The sequence below is a fragment of the Schistocerca americana genome, chromosome X (assembly GCF_021461395.2).
Source record: "Schistocerca americana isolate TAMUIC-IGC-003095 chromosome X, iqSchAmer2.1, whole genome shotgun sequence".
In the NCBI taxonomy this organism is placed as follows: Eukaryota; Metazoa; Arthropoda; class Insecta; order Orthoptera; family Acrididae; genus Schistocerca; species Schistocerca americana.
In genome coordinates this window covers 283617384-283636102 of record NC_060130.1, presented here as the reverse complement: position 1 = coordinate 283636102, position 18719 = coordinate 283617384, and the positions used below count along the sequence as shown (strand labels likewise).

The 18719-nt window shown below is 41.0% G+C and overlaps 1 protein-coding gene across 1 annotated transcript in view; it reads left to right on the top strand.

The window, feature by feature from the left end:
• The window catches only part of LOC124555964 (putative ammonium transporter 3), a 237041-nt gene that overhangs the window by 18554 nt on the left and 199768 nt on the right, over nt 1–18719 (top strand). The window contains exons 2-3 of the mRNA XM_047130011.1: nt 3839–4124; nt 18069–18226. Coding sequence (XP_046985967.1) covers nt 3839–4124; nt 18069–18226 — 444 coding nt within the window. The remainder of the gene's footprint in view (nt 1–3838; nt 4125–18068; nt 18227–18719) is intronic.

Here is an 18719-nt window from a genome sequence, read left to right as displayed (position 1 = left end):
ATACGCTGTCAGTGTAAGCTACTTATTGACTTACTGGACATTGACAGAGAAAGCCAACGACCCATATTCAGTACAGGAGCTTGGAACGAAACTTAACATACATGACGAACACCCAGGCACACTTGTCCTTTACACATAGTGCGAAAGTATAATTCCACTTATAACGAGACCACAAATGTATGATTCTGGAGTATAGTAGATTGCGAAACAACTGTAATCAATTATACAACATTATACGCATTTGCCCTTTTAATATTTTCTAACATCGGTACTGCATATTTTCTCAGGGAAAATTCACTGATTTATTACGTTGTTTGGGGACCCATAATTTTCATATATTGTTATGAAAGACTACCCAAAGTTAAGTGATTATTCAGTCTTAATTAAATAGCAATTATTTGATATAAAATATTTTACTGAAGCATTACTTGTGTTTGAAAATCGGTATGTCTTGTACTCTATGAGTTATCGGTGCGAAGTTCATTTATCTTTAGTTACTGTTTTCTCTGGCTAGTAGTAGTAGTGGAGAGTTGGATGTGAGCTGTGATGGAGAGAAGTCGAAATCTAGCTCGTCCCAGACGTACTCCAGTGGATTATACTGTTAATGTTTCACCAAGTACGCATGAAGTATATTGCGGTTATTTAAAAGCGAAGACTATACAGCAGAGTAAATTTATGCGATGTTTCATTACAAAGAAGTCCACTTAATACCTGTTTACGTCGTTTTAAGAACACAGCTAATCTGCGTTATCGATGACTCGACTGAATGAAGGAATTAAACCGCAATACTAACTCCAAGAAGAAGATTGCTCTTAAATGCTTTCAAAACCCAGGGAACCTCTCGGCGAAATCGTATCCCGCTTATTTTCAGGACAACGAGCAACAACTACAACAACTACTACTACTACTACTACTACTACACTGAGCAGAAAACGAGTATTATTTCAATTACCGACTTTCTACAACGAGCAGTGTTAATGAAAGTAGTTCTAGGAACCGTGCCCTGCAATTAATTTTAATCAAGTCTATGTCTGGAAACTACCGACTTAATTCTATCTGTACTTTATTTCGTCAGTTATTTAATAATATTTCAGTTTTAGGCAGGACGCTGTTTCATTAGACAGTGTAATGTAGAAATGAAAGGTAACTACAGTGAGATATTGATTTGCTTGCCATATAAAATAGTGTTATTTTCATATATAGTATCATTCGTGCCATTTTTCGCAATTTTCGTGTGAGACTTCGTGTCTAATTGACACTGCAAACAGAAAGAGCTGTCATTTCACCGAAAGAGCTTTCAATTCTCGCGTGCGTACTGGCAGTGATTTCGGTGAAAGATAATGTCACTCAACCAGTGTACCAGTGGCACAGCTAAAAACTAAAATATTGACTTAGGATCCCCTGTGAATTAACTTCTTGTTGGCTTGAATTAACAATGTTACCCTAGATAAATCTTTTTGGTAACGCTTGCGATCAGTTTTATTTATTCTGGTGGCGCTTTTTCTAAGTCCAGGCGGACCCTAACCAAGTTATTTGTTTCATGTTCTCTTGCTCATTGTCTCTCTTGACGTTTTTGCCTTGCAGAATTACTTTCAGGATAGTTTCAGAAGATATAATTATTTCTGAAGAGAGGTATCAAGTCAGTGACTGGCGTTCCTCTCTTTATTCGTTTGTGTAATCGCAAGTGGCCTTACGGAGGCTACATGACTGCCACGCGTTGCGTAAATAACTTCACAGCCCTGACGTATTATGTTTATTTGAGTCGTTTTTGGAATGCAATTTTGGGCATCTAATGGTCTTTGTAGACACTAAATGAGTCTTAGGTCTCATCATCTTATATGTAGGGAGGCCCAGAGAAGTGTAATCTCGACAGGAAAAAGATACTCTTTTGGAACATGCTGCTTCTAAGTCATATCTACAGTTATAAGTGGAAAAAGTCCTCTTGTTCCGCAAAGTGCGGTACCGAGAGCACAACGTGGTTAGGTACCGAACAATTAAGTCAGGGGAGAGTTTCACAATCCGAAATAGTATCAAATATTCGTTTTTGCAGGACCAGGTGAAGCTCCTGAATGAAATACGTTATGATGAAGAATTTTTGTGCTGCATTCCCATTGGGACGAAACCCTTTCTGGTATTTCGATCTATCACACAATGCTTGGTGTAAAATCACCGTATTTTCGCATAGCGTGTACTACCACGTTCACGCGTACAGCACAGTGCCTCAGTATTAGTCAATGTAAGCATAGAACAAGCGACCTCATACCTAAAAAACCCCAAATTATAGCTCAACAAACGCTTTGAAAGTTCAACGGCGTTTTTCAGTTTTGGTATGCTCGCTGAATACTGCACAGTTCACCAACATTTAGTAATCTGAATTTCGGAATTACGACCGTACAGCGCACCGCGCGGAATTTTTATTACTATCGGAAGAAAGTCACCAAATTGTCCAAAAACCATTTTCAGTGTTGTTGACGGGTGGATTCTAAACACCTCGCCTCTCGAATCCAAAGATTCGCCTCAAATGATCTCAGCACATCAACGCACAGAGTCCCTCCGGTCGGTGGATTTGGAAAAACTGATTGCTGTACATTGTTTTAAAATAAAATAAAATGCATCACAACAAAAGATGGAATTCTGACAGTCCATGTTTTTCCTTTAATTGCATATCTTTTGTCATTTGTTTTTTTCTTGAATGCATGCTTATTTTAAGATTTGATTGTGCGTGGAATTCCAGGCTCAATTATTATAGTACTACAAGTGCGTAGTTAGATTCTGGACGAAATGGGAGGGGGATACAGGGCGCAGTTGGCTCTGAAGAATCCCAGCAGCCCGCTGAAAAAAATCTTTTGCGAACAGACTATAGAATGTGCTGTTACCACATACCCCTTTCGCTCTCCACAAACGCCTCCCCATCGTCCGTATAGGAACAGGTTGTCATAATTGAGCACCACCCATATGACTACACTGGACGATATTTTGCCATTTAGGATACTGATGACAGAATTTGGAGCAAATGCAACCGTCGCCGTTTGGGCGATGTTTTGTTGATCGATGCGATTTTTGGGCGACACTGGCAAATTCGTGGTGATTCATTGATTTTCATTTTATGTATTTTTAATGATGTTTAACTCTCCGCTTCCTTGTGAATTACTGAAATATTGCAACGATGAATTTCTACTAGTCCCAAATAAAGATGCCAGTTCTAATATTAAACTGCTGTAGATAGGGAGATAGGCTACGATAGTTGTGCGCCGATATTTTTAACTTACCGTATCGCTGGTGGACGAATGAAAATCCGTTTTCCTCTTCTTTCTTGTTACAAACTTATCTATAGTTAGAAACTACCCCCAGCAGCTCATAGCACATAAACCATAAATAACCGGCCGCGGTGGTCTAGTGGTTCTAGGCGCGCAGTCCGGAACCGCGGGGCTGCTACGGTCGCAGGTTCGAATCCTGCCTCGGGCATGGATGTGTGTGATGTCCTTAGGTTAGTTAGGTTTAAGTAGTTCTAAGTTCTAGGGGACTGATGACCACAGAAGTTAAGTTCCATAGTGCTCAGAGCCATTTGAACCATTTGAAACCATAAATAGCATCACATCTAACATTAAATTCAGCTGCAAGTAAGAACTGAACTGATCGGTGGGCTTGTTGTTTCTTCGTTTGATTGAAAATCAAAATATCTGTCAGTTCCAATACGGGGTAAGTACGTCGCGCATGACTTCATTTGGGTGATATGTGCGGCCAGAATCCCTCACCGCCTTTGGCTAAATCCTCACGTCCGTGCGATCGAGTCTGAGTGGTTTATTATAACACATTTGTATTACGCTTCTGTTTCCAGGTTTCGGGATGTTGGAATCTGGCTGTGTGTCAACAAAGAACGAGGTAAACATAATGATGAAGAACGTAGCAGATGTGGTACTTGGTGGCTTCAGCTACTGGCTCTTTGGTTTCGGTCTTAGCTTTGGACGAGGAGAATATACCACACCATTCATGGGTGTGGGAGAATTCCTCTTGGATGCTGATGACGAAGATACTCTAATGGGATCTGTAATGGCAGCGTTTCTGTTCCAGCTGTCTTTTGCCACAACAGCTACAACTATCGTCTCAGGAGCTATGGCAGAAAGGTAATTCTGCAACCTCGATGTAATTTTACTCTTGTTCAATACATGCAGTGGTAAACGGCAAAACTTACAAGGACTGCTCGAGTGCGAGGTCGCAAGTTCAGTCTTCAGCAAGGCCCATTTGAAAGTGTTGTGTTAATAATTATGACAGGAAAAATATTAGTTGCTAATGAATCACCTTTACATCAGGAAGACAACAGAGAATGAGTGTCCTGCAGATGCAGATATCAACCTTCTATGAGATGCATGTATTACACTTCACAAAACTGACATCGTCGACATTCAACAAATGTTCAAAAAAAAACATTAACTTGCATCATGAACACTGAATGAAAAATGGTGCGCCACAGTGATCGCTCTTAAAGAATGCATATAGAATCATACTGGTATAACGGGATGATGAGAACTGATGGCATGCGACAGCATGCAACCTAATGTGAAACAGTCTGTCGTGGAGCTTATTGAGAAACAGACTATCCTTTAAGATGTAGGTGCAGATAGTGCGATAATATGTTCTATAGGTACGGAGAAAACAAACATCCAGAGCCTGAATATTTCCAGTTTTTCCAGGCAGTATGAATTGCAATGTCACACAATTTTCAGGACGGACAGTTTGCTCTAAAGGAGGATCATTTTTATACGCAGACCAGAAATCAAGCACAAGCAATTTTTTTCCAAGTATTCACCAAAAGCAACGCTCATATTGTAATTGTAGTTCTCTTACGCCCATTTTTTCTTGTAGTTTTCTTACGCTGATTTTCCCACTCTTGTTTGCTGTGACGTAATGATTCGCTACTGCTCTTGAAAGATTACGCACACAAGAAAGAATCTTAGGGGGCAGAGCACCTCCATCTTATCGCAGCACAATAAATAACTTTCTAGCACATTTACCATCCAGATTAACAGTCGGCATAACTATATATGAACACGTTAAGGCATCTTGATACAACTAACTTGGTGCCCCTAATTTCCAGGGTTCCTTTCACATGCATTTCCACTTCAAATCCCGATAGTTCGGAGATAAAAGCAAATTCCATACTGAACGATAGGATAAGTTTTTTTTTATCCTCATCTACAAATTTTCAAGCTGATTCCGTAGTTTCCAGGCATCGTAAAGTTGACGCTTTGTTTGAAATTTCGTTATCTTCTGTCTTCCAATTTTATAGCGCTGTTTGAAGTTACGCAACCATCCAATGCTTCCCTTGAAAATATTGATATCTATGTCGCTCGCAATTTGATGTGCATAACGTTTTGAAACACGCAAAAACTAGTTTCTTTAACAAGTACGTCTTGTCCTCCCTTGAATACCCGTATTTTTTATTTTTTTCATTATACACTACGCGGTCATTTTGCTGCGGACTTAACAAAATCAGTTCATCTTTTTTTTTTCTATGCTGCGGATGATCTTCCTTAAAGGTAATTTTTTTAGTGCCCGTTGTTTGGACAACGATTGTCCTTTACTAAGTTTCACTGGAGATCGGATTTGTCGCTCCTTATCCGGCAAGGATGATAAGCTACATGGCTCGACACGTTTTTCAGTATCACTTTCACATGTTAAGCACGTATCGTCATCATTAAACTCCTCACGTACATTATCCGCACAATTGAGCGTATATGACACCACGTATTCCACTGACTCATCTTGAAGAAACGCTAATATTTCATCTCTAACTTCTTTCTGACTCTGCGGAATTCCTTGGTCTCCTTTCTAACGAAATGCCAACTTCGGAAATTGTCGTTGTAGATTTAACGTAATATTCGCTTTGTTTATTGTTGCCATTGCTCTGTTTTGTGTCAACACCACTAGTACTGTAGCATTGTTGTGAGTTACTCGTCGACTAAGCAGTTTAACTACGCTCCGTAGCCTCATGCTGTTCGCACCACTGGATACCGCCAGTCCCGCCCCCTATTGCCATTAGCAGCCAATATTGTGGTTGCATGGTAGACAATACGTGGCGCGTAGAATACCGTAGACGCCATTGGCCTTTTGTGACAGAGCACTCAAGGGCTTCCTTGTTAGTCTGTTGTATATATGACAGCTTTAGTATGTTTTCTCTCGAAGTACAAGCGAAAGCACTTGCCCCTCTGTGAGCATGTAACTCAGCTCAATGCAAGGACTTTAGCTGCAGTAACGTACCTGCATATTCATTGTGTGATTTGTATTCACTCCCTTTGCAAACGAACAATTGTCATTGCGGAGGCCATGACGTTGGGATCACGGAATTACTTCAGACTTTGTACACTTCTAGTAGGCCATTAAAACAAGCCGCGCGGGGTAGCTGAGCGGTCTCAGGCGCCTTGCCACGGTTCGAGCGGCTCGCCCCGTCGGAGGCTCGAGTCCTCCCTCGGGCATGGGTGTGTGTGTTGTCTTTAGCGTAAGTTACTTTAAGTTAGATTAAGTAGTGTGTAAGCCTAGGGACCGATGACCTCATCAGTTTGGTCCCACAGGACCTTACCACAAATTTCCAATTTTCCACTAAAACAACATAATGTGCAAGTAGTAAGATGCACTACTCTGGCAATACCGAGAAAACCGCAAGAGAATTTTTTACGCGTCTGTCATGTAAATGATGTATCTGTGCATAGGTTCCGAATGTTACAGTTCATGGAGGTCAATTGGCTAGCGTCGGAGCTTCGTAAGACGATCGTGCGAGAGACGACGGTTGGACTCCCGCTCGAACTTTCATTTCTATAGTGGAAATGAAGTCCCAAGCTTCTTCACAGAGTGTAGGGGAACGATGCGGGAGACCCGCACCGCCGTGCTAGGCAAGGTCCTAATGGAAGTGGTTTGCCGTTGCCTTCCTCGGACCGTAATGGGGATGAATGATGATGATGAACACCCAGTCATCTCGGGACAGGTGATAATTCCTGACGCCGCCGGGAATAGAACCCGGGACCCCCTACTCGGGACGCGAGAACGCTACCGCGTGACCACGAGCGGCGGACATTTCTGTAGTACTAGTATAAATTATGTTATGTTCAAAAAACTTGCACCTACGCTATTCGTTCGTGCTACTTCAGCAGTTCTCACCGCTACGCGGGTTAACTGCCAAATGGGGCTTCCCTTTGTGTCTGCAGCTCGAAGCACCGAGGTGCAAAGTAGTTCCGGGTACCTTACCAGATTGTATGTATAAGGGATTTCCCAAATCGCGATAGGCATACATTTTCCGGAAAACTCTATGCACTTCTTCATTTACTTGTTTATAGTTATACATATGCTTGTTCTAATAATTAAAATTATTTTATACAGTAAGTAATCAAATAACACGAAATTCAGTAAAACTTCATGCAAATACACGCGGTTATATTACTTCTCAATGTCATACAAATTAAATAATATGACCATTGGTGAAAATAGAGTAGATTAAAAATTAAGTGTGAGCAGGAGTCGAACCGTCCCCTCATCGGCATTAGTCTGAAGTAGGTCGAACGTTAACCAGTCGACCACCATGAACTCCAACGACCGGTACCTTCACACAGATACATCGGTGACATAATAGACGCGTAAAATTTTCAATTGGCTCTAAGCACTATGGGACTTAACATCTGAGGTCATCAGTCCCCTAGACTTAGATCTACTTAAACCTAATTAACCTAAGGACATCACACACACCCATGCCCGAGGCAGGATTCGAACCTGTGACCGTAGCAGCAGTGCGGTTCCGGACTGAAACGCCTAGAACCGCTCGGCCACAGCGGCCGGCGACGCGTAAAACTTCTCTTGCGATTATCTCAAACTTGCCAGAGTAGTACACCTTGCTAGTTGCATATTGCGTTATTTTAATGATCTGATAAAGGTGTACAAAGTTTGAAGTAAATCCGTGATCCCAACGTCGCGGCCTCCCTTTGTCAGATATTATTTGTTTCTGTGAACAAACAGGGGCTGATGTATTACAGCGATTCAGTAGCTTTGGATTATCAGTTTATGATAGCAATTTCGAAGCGAATGTCTGACAAGTGATTGGATTAACCAGCCAACTGCGTCCACTCTCCGTGAGAGCCTTAAGGTAGCGGAGTGCACGAAGGACAGGCATACTCACAAGGGAACCTCCCCATCGCACCCCCCTCAGATTTAGTTATAACTTGGCACAGTGGATAGGCCTTGATAAACCGAACACAGATCAATTGAGAAAACAGGAAGAAGTTGCGTGGAACTGTGAAAAAATAAGCAAAATACACAAACTGAGTAGTCCATGGGTCACATATGCAACATCAAGGAGTACGTAAGTTCAGGAGCGCCGTGGTGTCGTGGTAGCGTGAGCAGCTACAAATGAAGAGGTCAAAGTCCTTGGTTCAAGTCTTCCCACAAGTGAAGATTTTACTATCTTTATTTTTGCATAGTTATTATCTGTCCGTTCGTTCATTGACGTCTCTGTTCACTGTAATAAGTTTAGTGTCTGTGTTTTGTGACCGCATCGCAAAACCGTGCGATTAGTAGACGAAAGGACGTGCCTCTCCAATGGGAACGAAAAACATTTGATCGCAAGGTCATAGGTCAACCGATTCCTCCACAGGAAAACACACCTGATATATTCTATACGACACTGGTGACTGCATGTGCGTCACATGACAGGAATATGTTGTCGACCGACCTAACTTGTACACTTGGCGAATGGGTAAAAAGACTCTTCTACCTTGCCCGATTTAGATTTTCTTGTGGATGTGATAATTACTCCCAAAAAAGTGATGAAAACATAAGAGTTTGTCACATAAACTGAAAATAAAAAATTAAACTGTTCACTCGATTGAAGACTTGAACCAAGGACCTTTCGTTTGACAGCTGCTCACGATACCACGAGACCACGGAGCTCCTGCGGTCTCAGGGTCCTTGATGTTACCTATCTTGGCATGAACTACTCAGTTTCTATATTTTGCTTATTTTTTCTCAGTTCCACACAACTTCTTCCTGTTTTCTCAATTGATCTGTGTTCAGTTTTTCAAGGCCTATCCACTGTGCCAACTTATAACTAAATCTGAGGGGGGTGCGATGGGGAGGTTCCTTTGTCAGTGTGACGGTGATGCTAAATCGGAAGGCAGACGGAAAAACTAAACAACATATGCTACCCACCTTAGTGCATATTCACGATTCCTGTTATCTTTCAACGGATTCGTAATTCAACCGTCATTCCTCAGAGTCAGTATCGCTGGACAGAAAAGTAATTTTTGCACATTTGACTGCTTCACTTTTTGACGTGCAGTAGTGGTACAGAAAATAATTTTAAAATTTTGTGCGAACTTAGCTACGTATCTGAACAGCAAAGGAGGAAATTAGAGATTTCGTTTCAGCTGTATCAACTGTAAGTCGACGGCATAGCCTTAAATGAAAGGAAGGAGCCATCTCACGGACTATCAGTTCACTTCTTCTATAATCATTTAATCACCATTAATATCTATTTTTTATATTTAAAATGGCTGCAAGGATACATTATTGATTTACTTCCAGTAAGGGACTGTTTCCAAAAATGAATGACAAATTACATCGATACAGCACTATTATGACAGAATGAGGCTCTCTCCCCACTGACAAACTTTATGATTCAGTTTGAGTAAATGCTCATGAGTGTGTTACAAAAGTCAATGCACCGCACTTTCTCTGAAATTTGTCACAGGGTTTGCATTGCAGAAAAGCATTTTTATTTCATGCATATGTTAAAACAATCAAGACTCTTTCGTTTTATGAGCCTGCAAAGTTTGCATTCAGAGTTGTATGTCACAACTAAAGGCCTTAGAATATTCTAAATTTTGCAACTATTTTATAATAATCTTATGCCAACATTCAACCGCAAGACCGCTACGGTCGCAGGTTCGAATCCTGCCTCGGGCATGGATGTTTGTGATGTCCTTAGGTTAGTTAGGTTTAACTAGTTCTACATACTAGGGGACTAATGACCTCAGCAGTTGAGTCCCATAGTGCTCAGAGCCATTTGAACCACCAACATTCTACACCTTTCTTTACTCTAGTTCTCAGGAAGAACCATCCTAAACTCTTACAACACGTATCGCATTCTCCTCCATGCAGCGATGTGTACTTCTAGTTTCTTTGTGAGTGAGAATATGTTGAACATCGTGCTACTCCACATACATTTCTGTTATTATTGTAATATGAACATACATTTCAGTTGCAAAGGATGTCTACGACTGTGAAACCAGCTCTGTGTGAGTGCACTGTAAGGTTACATATTTGGGAGAGTTCTTTCTTTCGTGATTATACGTTCATATTACAATGCTTCCTCCCGTCTGACACAGCCCGTGGCCTGTGATAGTATTTCCGAGAGCTACAAGAGTTAAACGTGGTTTAGTTAATTGGTTGGTTAGAAGGTTAAGGGGCTAAACAGCGAGCTCATGAATCTCTCGGTTAAAAGATGGGTCATTTGTTCTTGGTGAAGTGAGACAGAAATTTGATCGAATTATCATAGCGTATAGGAGCAGTAAAACAGAGGCATTGAAAGAAATATTTATGCCAGAGCTGAGAAATAATTTAGAGAAAAGTAAAACTAAATGATTCGGGCCGGTGTGCAGGTTAAACGGCAGACGAGACCTCCCCCAGGACCAATCTTTGGAAGCCGGCCGTTTTGGCCGAGCAGTTCTAAGCGTTTAAATCTGGAACCGCGCGACCGCTACGGTCGCAGGTTCGGATTCTGCCTCGGGCATCGATGTTTGTGATATCCTTAGGTTAGTTAGATTTAAGTAGTTCTAAGTTCTAGGGGATTGATGACCTCCGATGTTAAGTCTCATAGTGCTGAGAGCCATTTGAAACATTTTGAATTAATCTTTGGCGAGAGAAACCTGAGCCACATTTGACATCCCGCCAAACAGATTAACTGCTAAGACAGTTGCGGAGTAAGGTTGCCTTCTAGCTGAGAAGATTTCTAATAGTAAAAGTGAGATGGCTAAATCGTAATAATTATCAGTTGGACCAACAATAAGTTGAGAGAAGCAATCAGGTCAATAGGTGGATTGCGCATGCCGAGTGTTCCTCTGGGCTCTGCATGCAGCAGGGACCGTCTGACCCACAGCCGTCCCACTCCCGATCCGTTATTGATTTTATTTATTTATTTTTGAGTCATCAGTCCTCTGACTTGATTGATGCGGCCTGCCACGATTTCCTCTGCTGTGCAAACCTCTTCATCCTAGAGTGGCACTTAAAACCTATGTCCTCTCTTATTTGCTGGATGTATTCCAGTTTCTTCTTCCTCTACAGTTTTTTCCTTCTACAGCTCCCACTAGTATCACGGAAGCCATTCCCTGATGTCTTAACAGATGTCCTATTATCCTATCACTTTTCTTGTCAGTGTTTTCCACATATTCCTTTCTTCTCCGATTCTGCGCAGGACCTGCTCATTCCTTACCTTATCAGCCCACCTAATTTTCAACATTCGTCTGAAGGAACACATCTCAAATACCTCGATTCTCTTCTGTACCGGTTTTCCACAGTCCATGTTTCACTACCATACAACTCTGTGCTAAAAACGCACATTCTCAGAAATTTCTTCCTCAAATTAAGGCCTATGTTTGATACTAGTAGACTTCTCTTGGCCAGGAACGCCTTTTTTGCCAGTGCGAGGCTGCTTTTGATGCCCTCCTTGCTCCGGCGGTCATTGGTTATTTTGCTGCTTAGGTAGTTGAATTCCTTAACTTCATCTACTTCGTGACAATCAATCCTGACGTTAAGTTTCTCGCTGTCCTCATTTCTGCTACGTCTCATTACTTTGGTCTTTCTTCGATTCACTCTCAATCTGTATTCTGTACTCATTACACTGTTCATTTCATTAATTTCTTTGGTATGTTTAATAACAGAGTGGTACATTATGTATAATCATGAAGCACAGTCAGACAGACAATTGTAGTTTATATTTAGGAAATGCAATTGTACTTTTATATACCCTTGTGTCTGTATCATATATATTTATTTGTTGACAACATCCATACAATCTATATTGTCTACGGATGGATAGAAATAAATAAAAAATAAAAATAAAATCAGTAGATCATGTAATTCTTCTTCACTTTCTCTGAGGATACAATGTAATCAGCGAATCGTATCATCGATGTCCTTTCACCTTGAATTGTACTTCCACTAATGAACCTTTCTTTTATTTCCATCACTGCTTCTTCGATGTACAGATTGACAGATTGAACAATAAGGACGTAAGACTACATCCCTGACTTATACCTTTCTTAATCCGAGCACTTCGTTCTTGGTCATCCGCTCATGTTTTCCCTCTTGGCTCTTTTACATATTTTATATTACCGTTCTCTCCCTATAACTTACCAATATTTCTCTCAGAATTTCCATTGTCTTGCACCACTTTAAATTGTCGAATGCTTTTTCCAGGTCAACAAATCCTATGAACGTGTCTTGATTTGCTTCCATTATCAATCGCAAAGTCAGAATTGCATCTACGGTGTCTTTGGCCTTCCTAAAGCCAAACTGATCGTCATTTAACACATCCTCAATTTTCTTTTCCATTCTTCTGTATGTTATTCTTGTCAATAACTTGGATGCATGAGCTGTTAAGCTGATTGTGCGATAATTCTCCACTTGTCAGCTCTCGCAGTCTCCGGAATTGTGCGGATGATATTTTTTCCGAAAGTCGGATGGAATGTCGCCAGACTCACACATTCTACACACCAACGTGATTAGTCGGTTTGTTGCCACTTCCCCCAATGGTTTTACAAATTATGATGGAATTTTATCTATCCCTTCTGCTTTATTTGACCTTGAGTCCTCCAAAGCGCCCTTAAATTCTAATTCTAATACTAGATCCCCTATCTCGCTTCTAAATCGACTCTCGTTTCTTCTTCTGTCACATCAGACAAATCTTCTCCCCTTGTAGAGGTCTTCAATGAACTCTTTCCACCCATCCGCTCTCTCTTCAGCCTTTAACAGTGATGGGTCTGCCCCCGGTAGCTGAATGGTCAGCGCGACAGAATGTCAATCCTAAGGGCCCGGGTTCGATTCCCGGCTGGATCAGAGATCTTCTCCGCTCAGGGACTGGGTGTTGTGTTGTCCTAATCATCATCCCCATCGATACGCAAGTCGCCGAAGTGGCGTCAAATCGAAAGACTTGCACCAGGCGAACGGTCTACCCGACGGGAGGCCCTAGTCACACGATATTTACATTTATTTAACAGTGGAATTCCTGTTGCATTCTTAATGTTACCACCATTGCTTTTAATTTCACTGAATGTTGGTTTGACTTTCCTATATGCTGATTCAGTGATTCCGACAATCATTTCTTTTTCGATTTCTTCACATTTGTCATGCAGTTATTTCGTCTTAGCTTCCCTGCACTTCCTATTTATGTCATTCCTCGGCGACTTGTATTTCTGTATTCCTGAATCTCCCTGGACAATTTTTACTTCGTTCTTCCATCGATCAGCTGAAGTCTTTCTTCTGTTAACCATGGTTTCTTCGCAGTGACCTTCTTTGTACTTATGTTTTTCTTTATGACTTCTATGATTTCCGTTTTTAGAGGTGTCCATTCCTGTTCCATTGTACTGCCTACTGAGCTATTCGTTATTGCTGTATCTATAGTCTTAGAGAACTTCAAGCGTATCTCGTCATTCCTTAGTACTTCCGTTTTCCACTTATTTGTGTATTGATTCTTCCTGACTAATCTCTTAAATTTCAGCCTACTCTTCATCTCTACTACGTTGTGATCTGAGTCTATAACTGCTCCTGGGTACACCTTGCAGTCCAGTATCTGATTTCGGAATCTCTGTCTGACCATGATGTAATGTAACTGATATCTTCCCATATCACCAAGCCTTTTCCAAGTATACGTCTTCCTCTTGTGATTCTCGAACAGAGCATTCGCTGTCACTAGCTGAAATTTATTGCAGTACTCAATTAGTCCTTCTCCTGTCTCATTCCTTATCCCAAGCCCATATTCTCCTGTACCCTTTTCTTCTATTCCTTCCCCTACAACTGCATTCCAGTCACCCGTAAGCATTAGACTTTCATCTCCCTGCATACTTTATTACCCTTTCAGTACCCTCATATACTTTCTCTATCTCTTCATCTTCATCTTGCGAAGCCGGCAAGTATACCTGAACCATCGTTGTTGGTGTTGGTTTGCTGTAGATTCTGACAAGAACAACCCTATCACTGAACTGTTCACAATAACACACTCTCTGCCCCAACTTCCTATTCATAACGAAACCTACTCCCGTTATACCATTTTCTGCTGCTGTCGATATTCCCATACACTCAACTGACCAGAAATCCTTGTCTTCTTTACATTTCACTTCACTGACCCCTACTGTATCTAGATTGAGCCTCTGTATTTCCCTTTTCAGACTTTCTAGCTTTCGTACCACGTTCAAGCTTCTGACATTCCACGCCCCCCGACTCATACAACGTTATCCTTTCGCTGGTTATTCAATTTTTTTCTCTCGATCACCTCCCCCTTGGCAGTCCTCTCCCGGAGACCCGAATGGGGGACTATCCCGGAATCTTTTGGCAATGGAGAGATTATCATGACACTTTTTCAATTACGGGCCAGATGCCCTGTGGATATACATTATGTGTCTTTAATGCAGCGGTTTCCATTGCCTTCTCCATGATCATGCAGTAGATCATAGCTGATTTTTCTGCCTTTAGGAGCAGTTTCCCACTCCAAGGACAAGAGCGTGCCCTGAACCTTTGTCCGCTCTTCCGTCCTCTTCGACAAGGCCGTTGGCAGAATGAGGATGACTTGTTATGCCGGAAGTCTTCTGCCGCCAACGCTGATTATGAATCAAAGTTTAAGCGGCGGCGGGTTTCGAACTTGGGACCGAGGATTTTTTGATTACTAATCAAAGACGCTACACCTATACCATGGGTGCTTCGTTATAGCCAAAGTGTTAAAGACTGGAACAGCACCCTCTATTTCGTAGGAAGCATAAAAAACAGTTTTTCGTCATCATCCGATATCAGTCCTTAAGCTCCTGCCTTCACCAGAGTGCTTTAAGAAGAGACACTCTTAAAAAAGTAAAATAAGGTGAAACAGAAAGAGAGATGTAACCATATACTAAAGTAATAAAAACAGAGTACTAAAAGAATAACCATGGTTTCTGGTACAGGAGGTAGGGTCCATGGTATCACAGGCACAGAATGCGGCCGGTGACACCCCAACACCAACCACCCTGCGTTGCCCACACCCTGAAAGCAGTTTAAAACGTTGAATCTGAGTGTAAAAAACACTTTCCCGGAGTAAATGAAGAACCAGTTCAACTATTCGTACGTCGTCCGCCAACATTTGAGGCTGAGGAACTGGGAGACCATATTGGCGTCGATAGTAAGAAGGAGCGGGCACTTCACCAGAATGTGAGCAACTGTCTATGCGTGTCCACAACCAAAATGAGGCAGTGGCTCATTATGTAAAACAAAATTATGAGTTAAACTAGTATGGAAGGACATAGGACAGTCGATTCCTTCTGGTAGGAGCAGAATAAGGGACGCAATGCAGCTGTAGTCTCCTTGATAGTACGTAGTGTACTCGAGAGGCCAACAGCCCACTACAAGTTGTTCCATCTAAGAGTGCGTAAAGGCCTTATCTGTCTCCGTAATTCCTCACCCGGGATCGACAAAGCAAATTTTGGGCAAGTAAGCAATTTCTAGCTAAAAGGTAGGCTAATTTATTCCCTGGGATACCACCATGGCTCAGGACCAGAGACAGACCAATGAGCAGGTAGTTTAAGGTCGGAGACAAGATCGTGAACACTAGATATCACAGGGTGACAAAAGTACCATCGGTTGATAGCCAGGTGACTGGTCTTTGAGTCACTATAGATTAGGTCTGTTTAATAACAAACAAGGCGCTGTTAATGGCTATCAGCTCCGCTTTAAACACACTGCAGGTCCACTGCATCGAACAATGGCAGGAAATGTAAAAGCATATCCCTTCCGATCCAAGGCTTTAGTGCTGTCAGTGTAAACGACAGCAGATTCCTGATATTCCTAAAGAACTGAGAGGAATAGACGCAGAAAGGTCATTAAAGCGACTGAAACTTCAGGGTCTTGAAATACATAGGTCCTAGTTCGTTAATTTGTGATTTGCTTACTAACTGATGATTGTACCTTTCTAAGAGGAATAGGTAGACGTCCCACCAGAGGGTTGAGGCACATTCCATCTGGGAAACCCACCCGAGGGCGAGCGGCAGGTGATCGATACAATCTGTATGAGAAAGGAAGTTGGTATATCGGATGATTAGGAAATCGTCGTATAGTGATTGCGTAAGTGAGACAGAGTTGATACCGTCGCAGCTGAAAAGGTAAGATCCCGGTTTCGGCGGGGAGATGTCTACAAAAATTGAAATAGCTCTGAGCACTATGGGACTTAACATCGGAGGTTATCAGTCCCCTAGAACTTAGAACTACTTAAACCTAACTAACCTAAGGACATCACACACATCCATGCCCGAGGTAGGATTCGAACCTGCGACCGTACCGGTCGCGCGGTTCCAGACTAGAACCGCTCTGCCACATTGGCCGGCGAGATAGTCTACAGGACTGTTACAGAGGGTGATAGTAGCCAATCTTATACCACGATGATGTACAAACCCCAGAGCTGCAAGTGCCCATGTGTCATAGATCTAACAACCGTAGTCCAGCAGAAATGAGATCAGGGCCTAGTAAATGCGATATGGTTTATGGACTGATAAAAGGAGTAGGTTCAGTGTGGAAAATATTCAGGAAATAATTATAACTAAAACTCATTTTTAGGATTTGTCATTTGTTGATTTTTATAAAATTCTATTTGGAAGTATCAAACTCCTGTATTACATTCTTCTGCCAAAGTAAAAAAAAAAATTAACTACTCAGGGAGGAACTTCGAGGCCAGTTACTGAGAGTGAGAAATAAGTAAGGTAAGTAAGTAATACTCATTATCTACTCTAGTTAAAGGCCTCGTTACTTTAAAGTGATATATTGTGTCTGCATACGACAACAATAAAAGATTAAACTACTCATTCGATTAGTAATGCAAGGTACTTCGATTTTCTTTTTATTTTTTTTTTTTTTCAAGTGCGAGTTTTAACAAGAAAGTACGATGATCTGAGTAGTTTTAGCATAAACCAAATATTTTAATACAAATCCACTGCGTGGGTTTATTGTTAACAAATGTTTCCGCAAAATGTCGATACATTTCAACTTCTGATTTGCGTCCCGTAATTTGATTTTGGATATCTAGTCACACTGGGTTTTTCAGCCTAGCAACATACACCATTTTTATAAAGTTATGAGCTGCATGCGAATTGTGACCTATGTTTAAGAGGGTAAAAAGACTTCATAAACAGCTGCACATGATTAGGTTTTTAACTACACGAAACATGGTAATGTTTTATGGCAGGCTAAACAATATTACTCTCTGAAGTGTTCGTAAGTAGGTGCTACATTTAAACTCAACAGTTGAGAACATTCATAAAGAAGAGCTATGTGACCTTTCATAAGAAGTGGCTGGTGGGTTACTGAATTCGAGAGAATAGAGTTGTCAGTATGACAGTACGACTTTAGAAACGCACCAAATGCCAAATTTCTTCCACGAGAGCATACAAACACTAGTTCTACGATACAAAAATTATGTTAACAATGGGTAATTTGAGGTGATCATGTTAAAAACGGTTGAGAATGATAACTGCCACGTACAATAAACGATCTTTGATTTTCTCATTTTGTGTGCCAGTCTTCGTGTTAAATTGCAATAACACTTTATTTCCGTATAACCCTCCTGTTTGCATTACTCTGTTTCTTAGTTCAATCATTCTCAATAAATTGTGACTATTCTTTCCTCCTGGGGAAATATTAATTTTTCGTATGTTAAGCTTCTTTTCTGAGTAACTGCGATAAAGCTCGTCAGAAGCGAAGCGCATTTGCAGAAGAGAGTTAAATTTAAGTTGAAGTTACTTTTAATACTATAATTTTGTCCAAATTTAGCGTGCATCATACTGTGTTTGTATTTTCAGGTGCAAGTTTAAGTCATACTGCGTATTTTCATTCTTGAATACAGTGGTATACTGTATTCCGGCGGGATGGATATGGGGCGAGCACGGTTTCTTGTACAATCTTGGAGTGGTCGACATTGCTGGATCTGGTCCTGTACACTTAATTGGTGGAAGCTCAGGTAATGTAACTCTCAATAAGTCAACAGCCCATTATTAAAATTCAAAAGGCTTAAAATGAAAATAAGATTGAATTTTTTTAGTGAAACTTTTTCTTCATCATAAGTATAGAAATTAGTGACTCTCAGTCGAAAAAGAAGGAGCTAGTTATCTAAAACCGTCGTTTAGATGTAAACATTGATTTACGCATGTTTTATAACTGAGTAACTGAAAGACTGAAGTGTTACAATCTTTGTATAATAAATTCCGGAACAGTCACTCTTACGGTTTTTCTAATTTCAGTCAATTTTGTTGTACTTTCATATGAATTTTTCGATTTTTGAACTTATTCTGAAGTTTACCTACTTTCAGTTTCTTTTGCACACAGAAATAAACTCATGTTTCACAATAGTCTCTTCTGATATTCACCGTGATTTACGAGTGATTCCGGTTGAATTTATTAGTTTCTATGCAGTACTAACAGCATTCTTTTTTACGAACGTTTCATTCTTATGA